Consider the following 25,581-nt stretch of genomic DNA (forward strand, 5'->3'; position numbering starts at 1 on the left):
CGGGTTCTTGAGGGCTGCTGGCTGCAGGACACACCGGGATTTTGCTGGAGCAGGCTCGAGGTGCAGACAGGCCGGTGGGGCTGGGGCAAAGTCAGTGGGTGTCCTCCTCTTCTTAGTTCAGCACAGCTTCTTTGGTCCTTCTTCTCTTCTTCTGGTCGGTTCTTGTCTGAGGACGTAAGGTTCAGGGTTGCACCTGAATACTAGATTTAGGGGTGCTACAGGTAAGAAAAGGTCGGTACCAATGGGTCCCTTTGTTGGAATGGGTACACCCCCTATTATGCCACCCTCCATTGGGAGGGGGGGGGGGGATATGCCTTTCTCTGGTAGGCTGGGTCCCCCATCTGCAAGATGGTGGAGACTGAGAGCTGTGCTTCACCTCGCCTCCCCACTTCAGGGGTGTGGTTAGCAAGGGTGGGCACACCTCCCTTCCTAACTTGTTTTTTCCACCAATTCTCCAGCCCAAATTCGGGGTCAGAATCGGTGGGGGCCAGTTGCTGGAAGCAGCAAATAGCTGGAGTACCTCACTAAGGTGGCAAGCCTTTGAAGCTTACCCTCTGTGGACCCTGCCCATCCAGGGGGAGGAGGTTTGGCACCTCATCCCAGGATGTGCATTGTTTCAGACCACCGAGAGCAGAAGGCTCTCGACCCAGGGGTCCAGAAACCTGTCTGTTGGTGGCAGCTGGCGAGCAGTCACTCGGCCAGGACACTAGAGTCAGATTGTTTTTATGGGGTCATCTCGAAGATGACCTTTGAGTGCATTTTTAATTAAATCCCACACTAGCATCAGTGTAGGTTTAATGTGCTGAGAAGTTTGAAACCAAACTTCCCAGTTTTCAGTAAAGCCATCAAGGTACTGTGGAGTTCGTAATGACAAACTCCCAGCACCATATACTCTTAATGGCAGTACTGCACTTACAATGTCTAAGAATTGGTCTAGACACTGTAGAGGTACAGGGCTCATGTACCTGTCCCTCAACACAGGTATAGTGCACCCAGCTAGAGGGGTGACTGACCTATGCCAGGGCAGTGGGTTGTAGGCATTGCAACCAGGGATGTGTGCCATGTCGACTCTTCACTTTGTTCTGCACCAAAACACACAGTCTGCAAGGGCAGTGTGTGTGTAAAGGTACATAGCCTCTAAGGATGTCACAATAAGTGCTGCAGCCCTCAGAGACCTTGCCTGGCCACAGTGCCTTGGTACCTATGGTACCATTTAGTAGGGACTGGTATGTGGCCAAAGAGTGCCAATTGGGTTTTGTATCAATGCAGTTTAGGGAAAGAACATACGCCCTGGGTACCTGGTTGGCAGGAACCCAGGGCACTCTCAGTCAAAATACATCAACAGTTTGGCAGAAAGTGGGGCAACCATGCAAAAAGAGGACACTTTCTTACAAAAAGTCCTTATGATTTGCACTTTAATTCTGTCAAGTAATTTGTGTCTATCTTTATACCAGACACATGACCTAATCCTGTTCCTTGAACAAATATATTTTATGGCTTGTCTATCTGCTCCATTTATGCCAGCATGTCCCTATCCTCTTAAAGAGTTTGAAGGTATAAGTGATGACCTTGTGGAACAAAAGAACAGCGGAAAGTGCTTTGTAACTAGTTTAATAAAGGCCAACATAGTAGTTTGAATGTGTGGGAGAAATATCTGGATCTGAACAGTTTTACTTCATTTGTTGTGGAAATCAAGATCACCTTTGGAAATAGGATTACCGAATCTTTAGAATTACCTTATAAAAGAGGACGACTATTAATACTGCATCCACAGTTAATGTTGACTACTAGCTTGTTTACACAGTACTTATAGCTAGAATTACAGAGATCTTTAAATATGCTTGATTACAGATACAAATATAATGCAATGTTTCCTGTTCATGGTCTTAGGGTGTGCCGCCTTCGAGGCAGGACATGTAGAGCTTTGGCATTAAAGGCAAGTTATTTTTCAAAATCATCTTATGAAGGCAACATTATGTACAATGTTCTTCTGAAGGCGACATGTGTGAACTTCCCCATGGTCTTACTCATGCACTGAACTGTAGCTTAGTGAAAATTAAGTCATGTTGTCAGTACTAGAAACCTCTTCAATAGTGTATAGTGCACTTTCTCTGTACTGTCTCTGGAGTGAGGAAAACAAAACATCACTTTCTCCCACAGAGTATGGTCAAGCCATTGGCGCCCTCACCGAAGGCAGATGTGGAAGTGTTTCCGAGGAGAACAAGTTACTTACCTTCGGTAACGATATATCTGTAAAAAACATTAGTAGTGATAGATTCCTTACCTTAAAATTACCCCCAGGCGTCACACTGGATCCGGAAAGTTTTCGGCAGCAGTACCCCTGCGCGTCGGAAGGTGGCATCGTGCGGCTCCACGTCCGTCGTTGGCGTTGTGGTCGCCGAGATGACATCGCAGCAGCTACTGAGACCCCACCCTCACATACTGTCAGTCTGTACACAACTTTCCGCGCCAGGAACGCATAGCCATGTAAGATACTGACCACTGGTTCCTTGAAACTAGGGCCCTGAAAGGGATGACTTTAACCCTAGAAATCAGTTCGCAGTACGGGGAGGATGGGTGGGGCGGTAAGGAATCTATCACTACTAATGTTTCTTACAGATATATCATTATCAAAGGTAAGTAACTTGTTCATCTGAAAGAAACACGTAGTGATTGATTCCATACTTTAGAATAGATACCCCAGCAATACCAACCCCACTGGTGAGACTGCGAACCAAGATCACACCAGGAAGTCCCAGAGAACAGAACGGCCAAAGAAGCCGTCTCTCTGGACTTTGCTGCCCAGGCAATAATGCTGAGTAAAAGTGTGCAGCGAGGCCCACGTAGCTGTCTGACAGATGTCTTGCAGGGGGACACCATGTCCCAATGCTGTAGTGGCTGCCGTCGCCCGGGTGGAATGGGCATGCAGCCCCACCGGAGGCTCCTTTTTAGTCAAAGAATAACAGGCTTTGATACACAAGATGACCACATCTGGAAATGGTCCGTTTGTGTTTGGCTCAACCTTTCTTGGTGCCTACATAGCCAAAAAAGAGCTGGTCATCCACCCGGAACTGTTGTGTGCAGCTCAAGTAAAATGAGAGTGCACGTTTTGAGTCCAGACGGTGGAACCTCTCTTCCTCTCTGGAAGGATGCGGAAAGAAGGTGGGCAAAGTGATGGTTTACCCGATGTGAAAAGCAGTGACAACTTTTGGCAGAAAGGATGGACAGGTTCTGAGCACAACCTTGTCCGGATGGACAGAGAGAAAAGGAGGTTTACAAGAAAGAGCCTGGAGCTCACTCACTCTCCTAGCGGAGGTGATGGCAACCAGGAAAGCATTCTTCAAGGTTAAGAGACGTAGAGGACAGTTGTACAGAGGCTCAAAGGGAGCGCACATCAAATATGTAAGAATCAGGTTTAAGTCCCACTGTGGCATCACAAGAGGAATGGGAGGGAAAAGGTGAGTAATGCCTTTGAGGAATCTATTTACAACAGGGGACTTGAAGAGAGTAATCTGATCAGGGAGCCTGAGAAAGGCCAAAATAGCAGAAAGGTAGCCCTGGATAGTGCCCAGAGCAGAGCCCTGCTGGGCCAAAGAGAGATGAAACATAAGGACTTCTGAAAGAGGGGCAGAAAGGGGATCAACAACCTTTGCTGTGCACCATGCAACACATTTTTTCCACCTGCAGGCGTATACCAACTTAGTGGCGGGCCGCCTGGCCGCCAGAACAACATTACAAACTTCAGGAGGCAAGTCAAATGGAATCATCTGCCGTCGCTCAATCTCCATGCAAGGAGTTCGAGACTGGACAGGTTCGGGTGGAGGACCGTCCCCTGCTCCTGCGAGAGAAGATCCTCCCGAAGAGGCAGTCAGATCGGGGGATCGATAGTCATAGCTTGGAATACCATACTCTTCGAGCCCAGTCCGGAGCCACAAGAATGACTTGGGCCCGGTTGTGCCTGATATTCTTCAGCACTCTGGGTAGAAGTGGAATAGGCGGAAAGGCGTACAACAGACCGCAACTCCTAGCGAGTGAAGCCTTAGAAATTCCAACGTGCAGAACTGCTGACACTGCACGTTCTCTTCGGTGGTGAATAGGTCTCACCAAGGCTCTCCCCACTTTTGAAAGAGACCTTTTCGCCACATCCGAGTGAAGACGCCATTCGTGATCCATCATGCATCTGCGGCTGAGTTTGTCGGGCATGGTGTTCAGTGAACCTGCCAGGTGATGAACCACCAGGGAAATGCCCTGATGTTCCAGCCATGTCCAGGGGCGCAGAGCCTCCTGACATAGGGTCCATCACCCCACCCCGCCCTGTTTGTTGCAGTACCACATGGCAGTGGTGTTGTCCGTGAACACCTGCACCACACTTCCCCGGACAGAGGGAAGGAATGCCTTCACTGCAAGTCGGATCGCCCGCAGCTCCAGAAGGTTGATATGGAGCCGGGACTCCGCCGGAGACCAGAGGCCTATGATCTCCGCCTCTCCCATGTGACCGCCCCATCCCAGGAGGGACGCATCCGTCACAACTATGTGCTCCGGTTGGGGATGGGAGAGGGATTTGCCATTGAACCAATGCTGGTTTGTGAGCCTCCACTGCAATGGTCTTGCAGTGCCCTCCGAGATCTGGACGGACTCGGACAGGTTCCCCTGGTGCTGCGCCCACTGGAACTTCAGGTCTCACTGCAGAGCCCGCGTATGCCATCAGGCATGATCGACCAGCAGGATGCAGGAGGCCATGAGGCCCAGCAGCCTTAGGGTCAGCCTGACTGAAACCCAGGAAAGAGGCCAAAAGATCGGAATCAGAGCCTGAATATCCTGGACTCGCAGTTCAGGAGGATAGACCCGAAAGAGGGTCGTATCTAGAACCTCTTAGATGAAGAGGAGCTTCTGAGATGGAATCAGGTGCGATTTTGGCACATTGATGAAGAACCCCAGCAAATGCAGGAGGTCGGCAGTAGTCTGGAGATGGGAGACGACTGCCTGGGGCGATTCAGCCTTCAACAGCCAGTCCCTGAGATAGGAGAAGACTGGAACCCCTGGTCTGCGGAGATGAGCTGCGACCACCGCCATCACTTTCGTGAACACCCGAGGGGCGCTGGTAAGGCCAAAGGGGAGCACGGTAAAAGTGCTTGTGGTCTACCGTAAACCGCAGGTAACACCGGTGGGCCAGCAGGATGGGAATATGGAAATATGCGTCCTGCAGATCCAACGCTACCATTCAGTCTCCAGGGTCGAGGGAAGTCAAGACCTGAGCCAGAGTGAACATCTTGAACTTTTCCTTCCGAAGGAAGCGATTGAAGTTCCGGAGGTCTAAGATAGGATGCAAGCCCTTGTCCTTATTGGGCACCAGAAAGTAGTGGAAATAACAACCACAACCTACTTCTGGCGCAGGAACGCGATCGATGGCTCCTTGGCCAAGAGGGCCACAATTTCCTGTTGAAGAAGTGCCAAGTGATCCCCCGACATGCAGTGGTACTGGGGTGACATGGCTGGAGGGGTAGTCTCGAAGGGGAGGGAGCAGCTCCTTCGGACTATGTGTAAAACCCATCTGTCTGTAGTGATGGTGCGCAAGTGGGGGAGGTGTTGGTGAATCCTGCCGCCCACTGGTGTCTGGTGGGCCTGAAAAACCGGACTAGGAAGGTTTGGAGGCAGTGGTGACTGGGGTAGAGGTGGACTGACAGGCCCGCTGGCCCCCTTACTCGCCTCTGCGAGTCCGAAGTCCGCGTTGAGACTGTTGCTGCTGCGGCCTGTGGCTCTGAAGCGAACGTGTTGGGGCGCCCCTTCGTGGCCACGAAAAGAGCAAAAAGCAGAAGGTGGAGGAGGGCAAGTGGCCAAAAGGCCCAAGGACTAGGCAGTAGCCCGCCAGTACTTAAAACACTCCAATGCACTGCCTTATTGCCAAAAAGGTGAATGCCATCAAAGGGCATGTCCATCAGGGTGTTCTGGACATCCCCCGAGAAGCCAGTAGTCCTCAGCCAGGTGTGGCGGCGGAACACCACTGTTGTGGAAATCGCCCTGCCCAGCGAGTCGGCGATGTCAAGGCCACATCATATTGTGAACTTTGCTGCATCCCTCCCTTCCACAATAGCTTTGGAGAGCACTGTCCGGGGCTCCTCCGGACACTGAGGCAGCACCTGCACCACCGTATCCCACACAAAGTGGGAATAACCGCCCAAGAGCCATGCGGTGTTCACAGACCGCAGCCCTGAACTGGCGGAAGAGAAAATCTTCTTCCCAAACTGTTCCAGCCTCTTGGATTCCCAATCTGGAGGTGTGGTAGGGAAGGCGCTTTGGGATGCAGAGGCTTGGACATCTGAGCTCTCAGGGGTGGGGTCCTGGGAGAGAAAGAGGGGGTCCCCTGGGGCCAGGCAATGGCGTCGGCCACGTTCTTATCCACAGGAGCCCCTGTGCTGGGCCTGGACCAGGTGCCCAAAAGAACGTCTGAAAGTGCATCATTAAAGGGCAGCAGTGGCTCCGCAGAGGTAGCCGCCGGCTTAAGCACTTCTGTCAGGAGGTTAGTAGGGAGTTAGAGGTGGAGAGCCTCTGCCGCCCTACGCAACACCACTGCATAACTCGCACCCTACTCCGTAGCAACAGTAGGAGGAGTTAAAAAGCCAAGGTCAGGAGAGGTGTCAAGACCACTGGCATCCCCCAAATCCTCAACCCAGTCCGGACCAAACTCGCACCGTGCTGTGAGAGGGTCCTCAGACCCCTACCAGTCCCCCCCTTCCTCCGAAGGCTGTTGAACAGGCCGAAAATACGGAGGCTGGTGGATGGCGTCCGGGGGCACGGGCGATGTCGGAGGTGGTGCCGGTGGGGTAAACGACGGTAGAGGTGTTTCAGGTCAACCGGCGTCGACCGGGATCCAGGCCTGGATTCTTGGGGGCCCAGCGGCACCGGGGTCGAAGCCGACAGCGATGCCGGAGCCGTCGACAGTACGGGGCGAGGACCCCCAGTCGGGCTCAACAGCCCAAAGAAGCGGGCTATGGCTGCCAGAAAGTCCTGCAGCTGGGCTGGAGTCGCCAACGAACCCGGAAAGGGCTGGTAGGCTGACGGCGACACTGTAGGCTCCACGGGGGAGGCACCACCCTCAGCCGCATCGCGTGACAGGAGAGTGGAAGTCGTTGAGCGATGGCGCTTCTTCGACTTCTTGTGATGCTTTGCCTTACCTGACCCAGAGTGCGAAGACTTCGATCCCGAAGAATGATGGTGATGGCTCCGCGACCGGTCCCTCGACCTCCCACGGGACCGGGACCTTGAGCGACACGGAGCTGACTGCCGGACTTCCAGCAACTTTCGGGACCGCTCCCGCAAAGTCTTCGGCCCATGGCCCAGCCGTCGGGGCATGACTTGGGGTCATGGTCGCGCCCCAGGCAATAAAGACACAAGCGGTGCGGGTCCGTCACGACATCATTTGATGACAATCTCTGCAGGACTTAAAACCGGGCATCCCAACGGCACCAGAAATCGATAGACTTGAAAGAAGAGACAAAACTCAGTCAAAAAGTGACTGGGGGTACCGCTATCTCCGGATCTGCGCTTGCTGACATGGAAAAAGAAAGAACTGGCGTCAGCGTGCGAGGACGGCGTCTAAGTAGCTGCCGCAATGTCATCTCGGCGACCACGACGCCAACGACAGGTGCAGAGCTGCACAACGCCACCTTCCAACGCGCAGGGGTACTGCTGATGAAAACTTTCCAATCCAGTCGGACGCCTGGGGGTAATTCTAAGGTAAGGAAGGGGGCGTGGCCAAGCAGCATGGCCGACAGGACGTGAGCTCCTTCAGCTCCCGTCCCGTGGACCCATATATCCTATCTGGGCTGCTTTTTGCTGGATTTGAGTGCCGGAAGCTCCTTGACGACTGGGGGGCCCCCTGGCTGAAAGTCCGCTGGCTGTCTTCCCCGTTTTGTTCCCGAGACGGCCCTGGTGATCGGAAGCTGGGCCGCTGCCTACGAGAGGCCGGGGACTGGGGCCTGGATCGGAGCGGCGCTGCGAGGGCGGCCCGGCTGTGAGGTGCTCCCGGGAGACTGGGGTGTATGCTGTGGACCGGCGGGGCCCTTTGCCACCCGGGGCTCCGCCAATATAGTGCCTGTGCGTGCGGCTGGGATCCTGCAGTGGACATCCACTGGCCGATATTGTCCGCCTTTGGAGGGAGTGAGTGAGGCGGCACGGTTGGTCCGGAGCGGAGCATCCCGAGCAGGGGAGGGCCCCTTGATCCTGTCCTCCTGAGTTCTCAAGGGGCCTGAGGGGACGGCCCAGAGCCTGCGGCAGCGGCGGCGGGTGCGGCATTGCGGGACGAAAAGAGACGGACTCCCGCCCCTCCCCCGTACCGCCGCCATCTTGCGGCTGCTTTGTGGTGGCCGTGTTCAGCGGAGCCGAGGCCTCCCGACAGCGGGAGCACTCCCCACCCTGCACTACCCTGGGCCCTCTGGGAATTGCGGTACCGATCTGGACTCTAGAGTGGCGGCGGGGAGCATTTCGAAGCAAGACGAACGAAGCCGGACTGCTGCCTCTCCCCCACTCCGACATCGTCTTAATGACGCACTGAGACAGCCATGCTGGTTGGACCGGAAGCCTTCTGACCGCGGCGTGCTCCCTGGGGAAGACCTCCTATGCCACCTGGGGCGCGAGCCTGAGATCTGGAGCGGAGCGGGAAGCTCGTGGGGTGAGTGGACGCGACCTTGGCCCCCCTCCCCCCACTGTTATCACTTCCCCTGCTGCATTGGGGTGGCTATCTGCTGCGAGGAGCGGGATTGCAGCGGAGTGGCCGCTGCCCCCACTGAGGCATCGTGGCACTGCGGCTCCGCTGACAGTTGGGGGCTGAGAGCCTGTGGTGCCTGCGACCTGCGTGGTGGTGCGGGTCCCCCCACGCCTGGATAATTGTCCGTCCACACTGTGCCTCCATCTTCTACCTGCGACGGGGAGCATGTCGCTGCCTAGCCGGAACTTACAGCGGAGGGGCCGCTGTCCCTTGCTGGGAATCTGGGGTGGCCTGGACCAGCCGATTGAGACCCCCGCTGCTTGCACAAGGCCGGCGTTCCTGCTTGCCCCGGGTTCCACTATCTACCCGGGGGCGAACGTCGGTGCCGCTGGACTCTGCGGTCTGTCGCCCTGGGGGTTCTGCTCCTCTCGGGGGTGCCTTTGGTGGGGCTGCACCACTGACCTTGACCTGGACCCGGACCGCTCCTGCTGACGTTGCTACTGTGGTGGGACTGGACTCATCCTGCGCCCTGGTTGGAGACTACTTGGATTGTCACATCGTCGGGGTGCTCTTGGCCCTCCCCGGACGCCTTTCATCCTCCCACAACCTGGGCAGCTACGGGGCGAGAATCAGGGCGCGGTGGGGATTTGGGCAGCAAACCGGAGGCACAAGCCTGGTGGACGGTTACTGTGACTGGCTTTGGAAAATCTGCCGACGGGGATTGGAGGGCCACCAGACTGGGAGAGATGCGCAACGATAGCCCAGGGCCAGTCCTGGCAGTTTGGGTCCTGGGGGGAGCTGATATAGGGGGGGGGGGGGGAGGGGAGGAGGTGGTAGTCTGGTTGTTGTGAGTGTGTGTTGCGTTGGACGAATGGGGTGGCTGTGTATGTCCTGGCACCAGCAGGGGGAGGGCAGGGTAGCATGTTTTTTTGTTGCTGTCATCTTGCTCGTGGGTGGGAGTGGGAATGGAAGTTCTGGGGGGGTTCTGGAGTAGGGGATTTTTTTTGGGGGGGGGGGGGGTTGGGGAGAGGGATTGTTGCTGGCATCAAGTGTACTGTACTGCAGGCTTCAGTGTGGCGGACTGAGTGGGCTAGACTTACCAGCGTGGATACTATGCGGGCCCGGGGGTGTTGGATCAAACTGTTTGTAATATGCAGCCCAGATGGGCTTACTTACCAACTATGGGTTTTAAATTCTTGACATGGAATGTGCGCGGGTTGGGCACCTGCACCAAACGACATAGGGTCCTCTCCTTTATTAAGCGCCACTGGGTCTCCGTTGCCGGTCTCCAGGAGACCCAACTGAATGAGGAGGATGCCCAGAAGTTGTCCAGGAAATGGCTGGGCCAGGTGTTCCATTCCTCCTTCTCCACGTATGCCAGAGGGGTCCTTATTTGGATTGCACCGGGGGTGCCCTATGCCGTACAGTATGTGGAGGCGGACATTGAGGGCAAGTACCTGTTAATAAAGATCAAGTTAGACGGTAGAGACTTCTTGATACTAAACTCCTATGCGCCGAATACCGATGACCCTGCTTTCTTTTCCCATCTTCAGGACCTCGTGGTCTCGGATCTCGACACCCCCTTCCTTTGGCTTGGGGATTTTAACTGTGTGTTGGATCCGGAGTTAGACAGATACCCTCCTCGCACTGGCACGAAGCCGTGCATGACGGCCCGCCTCAAGGAGGTGATGCATAACTTGGGCGCTGTAGACGTGCGGCGTACAGGCCACCCCACGCAAAGGCTCTACACCTGCTATACCCCGACACACAATACTCATAGTAGACTGGATCGCATACTTGCGGCTAATGTTGCCGCATCTCTCTCATTGACGGTTACCCGACAGGCATGGTTTCTGTCGGGCCATGCTCCGGAGACGTGCGTAGCGCACTGGGCGGAACAGACTGCGTGTCCCCGTACTTGGCGGATGCCAGTAGACCTCTTGCAAGACCAGGTGGGGAAGGACCAAATAGAGACTGCTCTAAATGGTTATATAGATTTGAACTGGGGAGGCGAGGACCTGGCCTACTCCACCAAATGGGAGGCTCTGAAGGCAGTGATACGGGGGGCCTGTATGGGCCTCACCTATGGGGTCCGGAAACAGTTATGTGATTTGCGAGACGCGGAGGACCGTCTCCGACGCTCTCAATCTTTACCGGAGCCCGCAGCCCCGGATCACACGGTGGAAGAGGAGGCTCAGGTGTCCATACAATGACATTCTTACCCGGTTGGACAAATACACCTTAGGCCAATTTAGGCAGCGTCTCCACCGAGAGGGAGATAAATCTGGTCGCCTGCTGGCCTGGATCCTTCGGTGGGAGTTCGCCCCTGAACGGATTGTTGCCTTGCGGGCTCCCATGGGGGACGTGGTACACTCGGAGTCGGCTATATTAGAGGTGCTCCGATCTCATCTCCAGCAGGTGTATACGGCGGACCCCACAATCACTGAAGACTCCTGTTGGCCTTATCTCCAGGAATTGGACCTTCAGGTCCTTTCTGCAGAGGCGGTGGAGGAACTGGATGCGCCGTTAACGCTCCAGGAGGTTAGAGTGGCTATGGCCGCCCTACCACGAGCGAAGGCACTGGGTAGTGACGGCTTCCCACCAGAGTTCTACCACTCGTTCGCTGATATCCTATGCCCACTCCTTTTGCAGGTCTATAATGAAGCCCTGGAGACCGGGGTCCTCCCGCCTACTATGAATAAGGGGGAGGTCTGCATGATTTTAAAGCCGCGAGGGGACAAATGTGACCCGGCGGCGTTCCGGCCTATCACTTTAATCAACACGGACGTGAAGATCCTTACCCGGCTGTTAGCCACTCGCCTGGCCTCGCACATGGCGCATTTGGTCCATCGGGATCAGTGTGGGTTTATCCCCGGTCGTAACACCACAATGAACCTGCGGCGCCTTAATCATGTCCTCCACGAGGTGCGAGGTAGCGAGAATCCTCAGGTCTTGGTGTCCATAGACCTCGCTAAAGCCTTTGACACTGTCAGCTGGGGGTACCTCTTGGAGGTGCTCCGGAGAGCAGGACTGGGACCGACTTTCTGCAATTGGATCCGGGTGCTGTATGGGGCTCCCCGGGCAAAGGTTTGGCTTGGATCGGCTAGATCCGAAGAGTGGCCCCTGGAGCGGGGCACACGACAAGGGTGCCCCCTGTCGCCGCTCCTCTTCGCTCTCGCGATTGAGCCCTTAGCGGTCTCTGTCCGAACTGGACTGGAGCAGTGGGGCATAAGGGTCGGAGACACCGTGCACGTGGTCTCCCTTTATGCGGATGACGCTCTCTTCTACCGGTCATCCCCGGAGGACTCGGTCCCTGCTTTATTGCGGGTGCTAGACCGCTTTGGCACGGCCTTCGGGCTGCGTATTAATCCTGCGAAGTCTTTAATTTTTCCTCTGGCGGGATATGCAGACGCTCCGGGTGTAGACCTCCCGTGCCTGGGGCTGCGCTGGGAACTAGAAGCCTTTCGGTATTTGGGTATCCAGGTGGCTGCGTCCGATGACCAGCTGTTGGCCTGCAACGCCGAACGAGTGGTCCGCTCCCTGCACCAATCCGTGTCCTTATGGGATACACTTCCCCTCTCCCTCATGGGACGGCTTGCGGTCGCCAAAATGGTGATGCTGCCTCGCGTGCTGTATGTACTGCAGAATACGCTATGCCCGCTGCCCCGCGACTATTCCGCACGCTCAACTCTCTGCTTACGTCTCTACTTTGCGCAGGCGGAAGTAGCAGAGTGGCCCTACATACTGTGGTCCGGAGCAGGGAAGAGGGAGGGCTGGAGGCCCCGAGATTTGACCTCTACTACTACGCAGCGCGGCTCCTGCCGGCTGCGAGATGGTTTGCGGCTGCTGATAACTGGGAACTACAGCTCCTGGTGGGTAGGGCGGACGAGAGGGCACTACAGGTGGCTTTAATGCAAGGACGGGGCGCAGATGAAACCCTACCTTATGTGGTACGCCACACGGCGGGAATCTGGCAGCGATTTGTAGAAAAAATCTTGAAACGGGCCCCCTTCCATAGAGAGCTGCCGGTGTGGATCCTGGCCCCAGTGTTGCTGATGGAGAAAAGTGTGTCCTTCCGGGAATGGCTGGATGGAGGCTGTGAGACTTTGGCAGACCTTTATCCGGATGACTCCTTTGTGTCCTTTGAGAGAGCAACGGAGGCCTTTGGCCTGAGCAGAGGACAATATCTGCACTATAGGGGAATCCAGGAGGTAGCGAGGACAACCTGGTCCCAGTTCCCGGAGGCGCCACCGCTGACACACACCCTTAACATCCTCCTTTCCTGTGGTGGGGGTAAAAGGTTGATATCCCTGCTGTATTCAGCCATGCGGCGGGACTCGGCCCTGCCAACCGCGCCGTCCTAGGCGGCTTGGGAGGCGGATCTGGGGAAGGCTGTAGAACCGGGACAGCGCAAGCGTATCGGGCTTCAGACCCGGAAGGTCTCGTGCAATGCACGGTTCAAGTTGATCCACTTTAATTTTATGCACCGCACCTACATGACCCCGACATCCTTGCAGCGTATCTCTGCAGACAGGCGAGATGACTGCCCTAGATGTGGGACACTGAGGGCTGGGTTTTTTCACCTGGCCTGGGAATGCCCGCAAATAGGTCAATTCTGGAAAGAGGTGGTGGACTACTTAGGCCGTGTCACAGGCCTCCGGATTAATCTGCGTTACAATACTTGATTAAGAACGATGACAAGGTTTTCCTTTTCTATTTAAATTTCGGTTAATTGCAGGCCGGTGCGGTTGCAACTCTGCAGGCTGTGCATGTGCAGTCGACGTCTCAGTTCCCCGGCTACGAGGAATGCGACGTTTCATCAACCTGATAACGAGCATGGTGCATGCGGGACCTCTGCATAGAGGGCAGCCCCGGGTTTGTGGTGTTTTGTTTAAACTTGTACTAAGAGCTCTTTGGGTCGGAGGCACTTGCGAGCCACTGTATGCTCCCGCAGTAAGGAAAGTGTAAATAAACCGTATTAATAGTGGGATGAACTAGATCAAAACAAAGACAAGCACTCATATGTATGAGAGAGTTATGTGAAGAGAGAAGGCATTCTGTATAGGAGGATGTCAAACCGATGACAATTATATACATTAAGTATGCATCCGTGTGAGCTAAACATGTACATTAATTTGTTGGAGGTTAATTATGCAACTACAATGCGGTTTGCCTGGCGCCCCACTTAGCAGGTCTGCACTTGTCTCGGGGATGCTCATTGTCATGCCTTAAGGCACTTATGGCTTGTGTACTTGACAAACACCACACACAAAACCTTTCGTTTTTTTCCTATTTCTGCTTAAACAGTTTCTGTTCTCTTTGTAAGCTGTTCATTGCACGTCGTTTAGCTTACCCAGGGTGTAGGTTCCGTGCTATATTTGAAATACATGCGGCAGCAATTGATATGTGTTTCAGGGGGCTCTGATCTCTACTCTGCCTCCATCCACTCAGCTTTGCAATACCCTGTTTATTCACCACACAGACTGGTTAGCTGTACAGAGCAGTGAGGAGGAGTTAGATCATGGAGTGTTGGGGGGTCCAAGAGGTCTGAACTTTCTCTGGCTCTGTTTATTTTCTGTTTGAACTCCCTGGCAGTGATCTTCCCTGGGCAGAGTTTTTGTATTTAAAAGCAGATGCTCTGTTGCTCGCCACACTACCTCACGCGTACGCTACTCAGGTTATAAAGTGTTAGCTGTCTGGCGTAGAGGTTCCAAAAAAGAAATCTCTCCAGCCATATGGCTTGTCTTATGTTACGCAGCTACCACCCAGTCACACAATGAGGCAAAAGGTAGACCCAAATGCCCCAGACCTGCTACCTTAACCAGATCCTTCCTGTTTTCTGTTAGTATCCAAAGGTAAATGATTCTCTTAAATGATATACCCACTACAAAAATAACAATTTAGTACAAACTAACTTTCTCCACTTTGGCTACACTAAAAGTTTCCCAGAATGAAGCAACCCACTTAAAGACTGAAAACTGTATAGAAGTCAACCAGAGCACAGTTATTCTTGCACTAGTTTTTGCCCTCTAAACTGATATCCTCAATTCCAGACTAAGTTCTGTTGACTTGCATCGAGACACTTGTCCTTCTGTCTGTGCGTTGAAAAGCCTTGTAATGTGTCCATAAATGTCTCCTGGGGGCAAACAAGTATTCCTGAATCAAACTGCATGACCCAGTGTGTATTAATTGTATAGCTCTCCAATCCCTTGCGGCACAGCACTGGGAATAATGTGCCAAATGCAAGACCTATTGTTATGCCAATGCTTGTTTTCCCTATGGTGATACTCTTGTAGAGGTGACAGCTTGGGGGAGGGGGGAATGGGAGAAGGAAAGCACGTGAATATAGAAAATTCTAAGCTGCAAAACTACTTCTATTGGTAAGTAACCATTTCATTTTGTAAGATACGTTTTTTCTAGATTCACATGCACACACTGACTCAGTAGCAACTTTTCCCATTTGGTTGGGTTAAAAAGAGTTTGCAATTGTAAACAAGGTCTATAAGAACCTTTTGCTCCATCCCATGCCCCTTTGTTAACTTGGATGTCCATACATTTAGTGAAGGTGTGCAAGACCATGTGGCTGCTATGTAAATGTCATTAATGGACACACTACCGATAAAAGCGAGCGTCGCTCCATTTTAGGATCTCGACTAGTTAATTCCTGTGCTGTCTCTTCGAACCATGCTGTATTCAGGTTATGCAAGTGACATGGACATTAAGCTCCCCCATCTTTTTAATTGGCTGCTGTTATTGTCCTGTGTAAATAGGGCATTTGTATTGGTCAATAGACTTAGTAGTCCTTCCTTACTACCCCCTTTTTAGGTCGAGCCTAAAGCAGCGCGCAAGCGCAGCATAGGTGATGACCTGTTGGAATCGGTCTGTACTTTTTCGAAAACTCGAGCATGTATTGCACTGTTTCCAATGAGCACTCCTGCATGTATGGCATCCACCTTGCGGGAGCCAGCAGCAGCACTATTTGTTTCCAATTATCGTGCCACGCTTGTTTACATTTGCCTGTCTCGCGGTCACGTTAATTGGAAACAGATGGAGGTCGGGTTCCCTTTTACGGCTGCGTGTTTCTTTTAACTTTGATCCCTATTCCCCCCTCCCACCCATCTGGAAATCTTTTCTTCTGTCTTAATACATTCTGCTTTTCTCACTCTTACTATGATCTACCAACACATTATTATTGTCAGTGCTAAATACCTAACTTTGTTTTTATTTTAGAAGGGCTGATCTATAATCGTTTCAAACAACCACTGAGGAAACCGGACTTCTCCTAAAACGGCAGCTAATTAATATACACTGCTCACTCTCGCAAATCATTTGAAAGGGGGTAGCATGTCATCATTTCACACCATTATGAAAGAAATGGAGATACCTCTAGCAGAACAGCCATGTAAATTGAAACGTTGAGCTCTCCTCCGTGCACCTCACTAGAGAAAAGGCTGTCCTTTAATAGTTTCGAACAGTGGCACAGGAATCTAAGCTTGCTCTAACAGAACTGCGATCTCTTTTCTCCGCATATGATCAGAGAAAAGGCTGGCATTTCAAACTATCATTGAGCTTTCTTGAGGGTCATCCAGCTTAACAGCCTTTCTAGCAGACACTGTCATATCCCCTCTGCGGAAATCAGAGGAGACGCAGCATTGTGTCATTTTTAAGAGTCACACGTTTATCTTCCTTTCCAATGTCCACCCCAGGGCGCCGTGCTTTAGGTTTCAGCACGGCGCTTGCAACTTGTAAAACAACAGCCTACAAGTCAGAGGATGTGCATTGCTCGTCTCAGAGGCAAGTAAAAGATTCCTTTGTATGCACACTATGCTTTATGAATTAATTTAGAAATGAAGGCATATAGGCAATAACAAATAGCATTTTGTTCTTAATTATGCGCGAGGGGTGCTTTCATAAGGTTGATTTAAATTCTGTACTGCCATTGCGCATAAAAATGTTTTTTAACTCCTGAAGCATACATTTCAGTCCCCAGTCCCCCCTCTGTTGCCTCCCCCCTTGCTGCATTCTTCTCAGATTCAAGATGCTGCTTTTACTTCATGCCATAAAACTTCGAATGGCGACATGCTTCAGTTTTCATCAAGCCGCCTGTTTTCATTAAATGTGGCTGCCTGCCCTCCTGTTCTCTGTGTGGCTCGTTTTTAGGTCTCGCCAGAGCGCATGCGCTGCTCTGCAAGGCATTTAGTTAGGGCTTTTAAACTCTAAACACATGATTGTGCTTTTTTTTTTATCTCCAGCAATTGGCCTTTGCATGACTCTTTCTAAGAAAGACAGAACGCAATTGGTCCAAGGCGGGTGCATGTCCCGCCTTCTCTGTCTCCTGGCCTAGGGTGCTCGGGAGCGAGCAACAGCGCCATCTGTTTCCAATTATCGCGCACGCGTCTCGCGGTCGTGTTAATTGAAAAAAGATGGCGATCAGCGCTGGTTATCTTGTTTATTTCTGATGTTTTGATGTAGATAAAATCAGAACTAAATATTATACTGTCGCTCATTTGAACAGCGTTACCTTCATTTACAACGGATTTGCTGTAATTATGCAGCAGGCTTTATTTCACCGCAGGTATTTCATGAATGCCGACTATAATAAACCAGCGGGCATTGCGGCTCTACAGGGGCTCAGCGTGGCGGGCATTCGAAAAAGCAGCGGGGACGTCTACGCAAAGTCCTACACACTCATGCTATAAGGTTTAATTGTACTGGTTTGCACGCACCTCTGTGTTGCAAAAACACACTCAAATACAACTATACAGAGCAAAGAAGAAAACCAGACAAAAAGGCAATACATTATAAACTAGAATAAATGTGCACATTGAAATAAATAAACGCTTTCTCTCAGACAGCGCACGCACACCATAAAATTGACCACGTTTGTACCTTCCTGAGAGTACAGTTGGATTTCATTATTTACGTTGTGTCAGTGGCGCCCCAGGCCCATCCCTGAAGCACATACCTGCCCTGGAGCCCAGTGTGTATTTTATTAAACACCACCGCACGCTGCTGACACCGGTGCGCTGCAGGGCAGGCCTTCGCTTATGCAGAAAACAGAAGTGTTGCCAGGTGAGGTGGCCTTCCTTCGGACGCTGAACACACCGGAGCTAAATCCTGGTTTGTGCCACTGAATGTTTATATATTCAAATACAGGTTGTTTTGGTGCAGGAGCCGCCGCCGGGAGTCGCAGAAAGTGCGTTTGTTTGTTGTATTACGGTGCGCTTTCGTTGTTCTTTTCGGCCTAATCAATCACATTTTTATAGCGCCCAATCCCGTAGGCATTCAGCGCTATAATACCTTTTCTGCCTCTCTGTGAATTTTTTGCGTCCTGCCGGCCCCACACCATGAAAGGAGTGGGTGTGAAGCGGCCTGTACTTTCCACAGACTGATTTAGAACCTCGCGTGCAGCTGTCCGTGACTTCGCCATCGCGTACACACATCAGATATCTTGATGTCATAAATAACATGTTTCAGAAGAGTAGAGATGTCTGTGAACCACTAGTCGTTTGACACAAACAGAAACATTAACTGAATAATAGCTCTCACTGGCGGAATTCACAGGGCCAGGGAAAGGAGACGAGTTCTCTAAAATGTGAAAACATTTGTGTTTTTTAACTTAATAAATAAAATCAAAAGCAAATTGTTAATTCAGCTGGTTAACTGGGACACCCTACAGGACGAATTGTTTACTTTATAGATTCACAACCCTGACAGTTTCCTGCAAGGCCCAGATTAAAAACGACTCCTTAACATTGCAGTGCTGACCACTTGAAAGCTTGCTTGCACGAGGCCTATTGTGCACGTTGGGGCAATTTTTATAAAACCAAAAGGAGTAAGCAATTCTAAATAAAAGGCTGCGAACTTGAACCGAACACATCATGCACGAAAACAAGAAGCGACATATGAAACGTTTGCGGTGGCTGCAAGCTAAATCGATGGCATAGCTGAACATTTCGAAGTGCATTTTAATTTATTTTTTAAAGTGTCAAACGTATGTTATATTGTTTAAAACAAAATAACAGCTTTAAAGAAAACTAAATATGTTCTGCCTCGCTCAATCCATTTATGCTCTATTAAACCAATTTAATCAGATCCTCTGGCGGTTCCCTGCTCAACTCCCCTCTGCCTTTACTCTAACACACCACCCCATATTACAACTCATTTCACACGGTTTATCACTACGTATCAAAAAACAGTTGCACATCAATTTACACACGGTAATAATGTAGTCTCCTACAATAGCCTTCATTAACGCATATACATGCCAAAATGCATATTTGTTAATTAATTTTTACGCAGAGAAATAATGGGTAAATTACATTTAATACATTATTCCAAAAACACAGGGTCCCAGCGTTAATAAAATACATCCATTATAAAATAAAATTAATATTACTAATATTAGTAGGGAATAAACCAGAGCACAACGATAAAAGAAACACACAACACGTCCCCAGACACAGAAAAAAAGGTTTGTTAAAAAACGTTATCAACCTTTCCTTTCATCTCACACACTTCCTTTAAATAATTCCATACCACAATCCTACTCACTTCTGTACAACATAGATGGGAGCCTGATCGCAAAATGGCGGCTACACGCAAAATACTGAGCTTTTCTTCGCTGATTTAAGCTTTGGTGTCCTGCTAACGAAACGCTAGTCAAGCATAAAGTAGCAATGCCTGCGATTTGAAGTTTCTTTTGACGTCTCATATCCAACTGTAGTCTCATGACGACCTCAGGAGGAACGGTGCCTGACTTCAAAATGGAGACTGTGTAAGACAACGCGACCCGCTTCACTTTCTCTATCTGAGCATGATGTATTAGGAAGATAAAGAGAGGTGCAATGTCTGTGTCTTGTGGGGAGCAGTTCACTGTACAACTGATCTTGTTCCCAAGCTGGGCTTTACAGAGCTGTGACAAGGTGGTGTGGTTTATTCTGGACGTCATGGCTGCAAGGAAATGAGGGGCTGAGGCATTTTGGGCATATGTAAGATCTGGGTGAATGCAGCACATGAGCCTCTAGAACAGTGCTTTATGGGAAGGCTATGCTATCACCGCCAGGGAACCTTCTTTCCTTTACTGCTGCCAGCGATCCCTCCCTATTTACTTAGGAAGCTTGGAGACCTCCGTTTCCTGGTCGAGGCTATAAGGTTTTATTCAGCGTCCTACCACTCTCAGAGCATCACTTTTTGACCCAGAGTTGCCTATGGCCCCCCTACCTGTGTGTTCCTGGACAATTACCCAACACCTACTACTGTTTTGGGTAATGCAAAAACCACAGTTGATGGACAGAATGCAGAACAATGTCATACATTCGGAAGCTGTTCCCATGAGGCACAGGGTCAGAGCTGATTTGCATATAGCCAGTGTCTAACCCAGGGTGGTGTGGAGTGCAAAAAAACGATGGATTTAGGCCCAGATCCTTGTACTGGGGTGAATGTATGACATTGTTCTACATTCTGTCCATCAACTGTGTTTTTTGCAATTTTCACCCCGAGTGTGCTGGGTATACTCAGACGTGAGTCCCAGGCTCTCCACACCACTGGAGTCAAGCTATCCAGGCTGATGAAGGCTGATAGCCAGAAACCGGTCCTTGGATGCTTGATTCCGGTCTGGGAAAGACATGGCTTGGTAGTTCGGACTGGACTGTTCCCATGAGGCACAGGGTCAGAGCTGATTTGCATATAGCCAGTGTCTAACCCAGGGTGGTGTGGAGTGCAAAAAAACTATGGATTTAGGCCCAAATCCTTGTACTGGGGTGAATGTATGACATTGTTCTACATTCTGTCCACCAACTGTGTTTTTTGCAATTTTCACCTGAGTGTGCTGGGTATACTCAGACGTGAGTCCCAGGCTCTCCACACCACTGGAGTCAAGCTATCCAGGCTGATGAAGGCGGATAGCCAGAAACCGGTCCTTGGATGCTTGATTCCGGTCTGGAAAAGACATGGTTTGGTAGTTCGGACTGGACTGTTCCCATGAGGCACAGGGTCAGAGCTGATTTGCATACAGCCAGTGTCTAACCCAGGGTGGTGTGGAGTGCAAAAAAACAATGGATTTAGGCCCAGATCCTTGTACTGGAGTGAATGTATGACATTGTTCTACATTCTGTCCATCAACTGTGTTTTTTGCAATTTTCACCCCGAGTGTGTGGGTATACTCAGACGTGAGTCCCAGGCTCTCCACACCACTGGAGTCAAGCTATCCAGGCTGATGAAGGCTGATAGCCAGAAACCGGTCCTTGGATGCTTGATTCCGGTCTGGGAAAGACATGGCTTGGTAGTTCGGACTGGACTGTTCCCATGAGGCACAGGGTCAGAGCTGATTTGCATATAGCCAGTGTCTAACCCAGGGTGGTGTGGAGTGCAAAAAAACTATGGATTTAGGCCCAGATCCTTGTACTGGGGTGAATGTATGACATTGTTCTACATTCTGTCCATCAACTGTGTTTTTTACTGTTTTGGGTAATGGCAAAGAAATGCAGATTTAGGAGCGGTCTCTTCCACCTCTCCTATTATGGTGGAAAGGCTACCTTGATTTCTTGGCCCCTCTCCCCTCTGCCTTTCACAATGCTTGCATCTCAGGCGGAGGTGGAGTTTGCTGCAGTGCCTGTCCCCAAGATGGCAACTGGGGCCACTCCTGACTACTGCCTCGGGAGGAATCCTGAGGTTCTGGAGCACTCCCAAACTGAGCTGGTGGGAACAGGATCAAGTATCTCTCCTGATCTAAAATCATAGGTCATTGTCCTGTTCAGGATCAGCCCTCACCGACCCCGCTGCTGCTCACCCTCCATGACACTTGACTAGGAGATCTTCACATCGGCAGCTGAGACCTAGACATTTTGACTGAAGCTCGGTGGAGCTACTTCGCGAGCTAAAGGGGAAATGGGCTAGGGATTTCCCTCCTTGACCATCAGCTACCCAGCCGGTCTTTGGGAAAACTCTCCTGCTTCTCTCTACTGGACTTTTCTCCCTTCTCCTCTTCACCATACCCCCTACCCACTCCTCTCTACTCTTCTCCTTTTTCCTGCTATTGACTTTTGCCATCACCCGTCCTTGCTCATAGTTCCAACCCTTTCTTCTGTGAGAACTGGAATGCTCGTTTCCAGTCCAGGGAGGACCTGGCCTGGCAGTTCGGGCTGGACTGTTCCCAGGAGGAACAGGGTCAAGACTGATTTGCATATGGCTGGGTCTAAACTGGAATGGCATAAAGAGCAAAAAACAATGGATTTAGATCCAGATCTCTGCACTGGGGTGAAGGCATGACATTGTTCAGCATTCTGTCCATCAAGTGTTCCTTTTGCATTTGTCACCCCGAGAAGAACAGGTATACCCATTTGTGGGTCCCGTGCTCTCCATGTCACTGGAGGTAAGCTAGCCTGGCTAATGAGGGGTGATACCCCGAACCCAGTGCTAGGATGCTTGTTTCCTGTCCAGGGAGGACCTAGCCTGGTAGGTCGGGCTGGACTGATTTGCATATGGCTGGGTCTATGCTGGAATGGCAAAGGGATCAAAAAAAAGATGGATTTAGGCCAAGATATCTGCAATGGGGTGAACGCATGCCATTGTAAAGCATTCTGTCCATCAATTGTTCATTCAGTCCATGCCAACAGTCAGCAGTGACACTGCCCTGGATGTCGGCCAGGGCATGGGTAGAGACCCATCCTGGGAGTGATCACCTTGGCAACAGCAGGTTCTCTGAAGGCTTCACACCCTACATTGAGCACACTAGACAACACAGGGAGAAATGGATTCTTGTTTTGAGAGGGTTGTAGTCTTTCAAGCATGAAACACGTCTTAGAATGCTTTTCCTCTAACTGGACCCCTTAAATGTCAGCTGCCCCTTTCACAAGAGTGCTGTATATTGGGATGTTGTAAGGGTGGGCAATGGCTTCAATGGCGATGTGTCGACCCCTTTCCTCTGGAATCTTGTCACTCCTCTTCTGTTGTTTACCGCTGCTGGAATGGATCATGCTCCAACATATGTTACCTGGTGCTACTTAGAGTCTGTGCCCTTTGACAAAGACCTCCTTGATGGTTTTTTTCTGTCTATCACAACAATTTTCTCAGTGTTGGAGCTTTCCTCTGTGGCACCTCTGTTTCCGCAAGATTTTCCTGATCACTCAGGAACTCCAGGTGTTTGAGCGAGGTATGCTTATGTGTCTGCGCTATGGCATAACCTTGTTTCTCCCTGGTCTTTAATGTCTTCAACTGGAACCCCGCAAACGCAAACCACACATCCAAGCTGTGGTGCTTCAGCAAACAGAGATTACTGACTTCAAGGTTGCAATTCTGGGTTAACTTGTGGTGGCACTTCGACACAATCTAATATGTGCTGAATATCCTTTTTTTATTCTCGGGCCCATGTTGCTAATGCATTCTTGAGAAGGAAGCCTCTATCATTGGTATATTTACGTTTTCCCTTGACACCCACCAACAGCTGTGTTGACTTCTGTGTCCCAGTGCTTTTCCTTATGTTTTCATCAAACAAAAAAGTGTGTCCTTCTCTCCTTCAGTTCTGGAGTTCTAAGCTGTACTTCCTGAACCACAGCACAAAAAAGAATTTGAAAAAAGGTTTCACACTCAGAGGTTCCCCAGGTGTACATCTGACATCATAAGACGAGGGACATAACATTGAATGGATACACAACATGCAGTATAAATCTGAGCAGTGGTGGACTCTAGACGGAGTAGGAGAGTTCAGAACATTAATGTCATTGGCTTAAGTTCAGGTTGTTCCAAATAAGGTCGCTGTGTGACGTATTAAATACTGGTGCTGAGGCCTAATACCCTTTCAACACGTTTTACTGGCATTTAAAATTATTGGGGATTCTCACCTTGATAACAGGCAATGTTTAAAGAAGCATGTGCATACAAGAAAGATCCAATGGTGGACAAACACTTGCTACCTATCACACCACCAAGACAAGAGCTTTTGAAATATGTGAACCAAGAGCATATTGGACTTGTGGGGCTCTGCATCTGAGCCAGATTCATCCTTCTGCCATGATAATAATGGAGGGGAAAAGCTTATCAAGGATCCCCTGAAAGGGAGTAGCATGAGGGGGAATCTGTGGGTGCAGCGTCACAAGGGAGAACTGTAACCAGGATCCTTGCCCTGCAAACTGGATTCAACTGTATAGTATTTTGGACTGCTGTGTGATTAAAAAGCACTTTCCTTCCTACAAAGATAAGTACTGCATTGGAAAATTGAAGTTATTGTGTTTGTTGGTGGACTGTTGAGATCTGAGCTTGAGCGTGCCACACTACCTCCCTGAGAAGCCAGAGACAGCTCGCCCTCTCTAACCCAAGAGTCCCACATTCATATCATTTCCTCCCCAACCCCCGGGAGCCGACAGCCCTTGCCAAACCGACCAGGAGATCAATATAAAATAAAGATTCCATCAGGTATAACTGGAGTAGACTTAATGACTGAATTGAAAAATAATGCTATATACTTGTACTTTAATACAATATTCTACTGGGAAACAGTGATTTTCACTTGCATGTATAGTGACTGGTTTGTTACCTTTGCTGGTTTATGAAAAACTGCAAAATAGGTAAATAAAAAAAACTTGATTTGCCACGTTAGAAATCAAACTAAGAATTAAAGAACAAAATAGACAACAGAACATGAAACACTTGAGCACATAACATTTGTAAGCGTGTGCCAATTTATACTAACCAATCGTTTGTTTAACCAGTCTATGTGATCATATGTAAGGCTACCTCCAAATTCTTCGGTCAGTTGACAAGGTTCTATGTACCGAGTAAGCTTGTTTGCAGATACTAAAATAACCTGAAATACAGAAGGTAATTCGCACATTACGACTTTTTAAAATGAATTCCTCTATTTTCATGAGCTTTTCATTACAGTCACTTCAAAAGCGGGTGTGCCTGAAAATACTGTTGGGTTGTATTCATGTTGCACATCAAATTAAGTTAGTGTCTGAAAAGGAAAATACTGAAGTTAGCATGTATGTCTCAAGCATCCTGCATAATTGATGATGAATACCATCTTCTATATTACCTTGCATCACACTAAAGCTTTGAAGAGAACCTCAGCCTAGTTATTTGACAAACTATACACTCATGTCTTTGGTGGGTCTGCAAATCTGCATCTTCAGAAAGCTTAATCTTTGTTAGAGTGTACTTGCATTTCATATCAAAAGGAGAGGCAGGGAATTGAAGGCATCATCCACAAATAAAATCAATATTAGCACCGATTGTCTAGCCCACCAACCGCTTGCTGCATAATCTTTAACTAGTCCTAAAGTGGTCTGGTCTACACACTATTGGACTCAGAAGAGTATGGTGCTAGGTACCATTCTTCTAAATCCATAAAAATCTGAATATGTCTTCCTCTACAAATCTCCCAAATATTACAGTCCTAGCTTACCCCTTAGAAATACTTAATAGTCCAAAGGAATGCAATATTCCAATCAAAGACACAAGATTCTCTATCCATGGCCACCTGCTCTGTAGAACAATATCCATAGAGCACAGACATATTGGCAACTAAAGAGCAGTACTCTACTGTGCAGATGCCTTGAAGTTATAGGAAAATGCCCCTTTTTGACGTGTTCACCCCCGCATTTTGCCTGGTACATGATATGATTTCAACTGGAAGTGCAATGGGTTCCTGCTAACCATGTCCCCAGTGAAAGAGCTCCTTACGCAAAATTGTACAAATGTGTGCCCAATTGACAATATCTTTAGCATCTGTAAGTCAATAGTAAATGGTGCCCTGGTACCTAGGGCCTGAGGTACGAATTGTGCCACCCTAAGGGACCATCACCAAACCCATGCAGGGCTGCATCTCAGGCTGCATATTTTAGTGCATACAAAAGTGAAGGAAAAAACATCACCCACAT

General features: G+C 50.1%; 1 protein-coding gene across 2 annotated transcripts in view; it reads right to left on the reverse strand.

The window, feature by feature from the left end:
• Positions 1-25,581, reverse strand: part of SESTD1 (SEC14 and spectrin domain containing 1) — a 420,103-nt gene that overhangs the window by 292,972 nt on the left and 101,550 nt on the right. For both annotated transcript variants that reach the window (XM_086956209.1, XM_086956208.1), the window contains exon 6: positions 24,393-24,506. In XM_086956209.1, coding sequence (XP_086812335.1) covers positions 24,393-24,506 — 114 coding nt within the window. The remainder of the gene's footprint in view (positions 1-24,392; positions 24,507-25,581) is intronic.

The sequence above is a fragment of the Lissotriton vulgaris genome, chromosome 2_1 (assembly GCF_964263255.1).
Source record: "Lissotriton vulgaris chromosome 2_1, aLisVul1.2, whole genome shotgun sequence".
NCBI lineage: Eukaryota > Metazoa > Chordata > Amphibia > Caudata > Salamandridae > Lissotriton > Lissotriton vulgaris.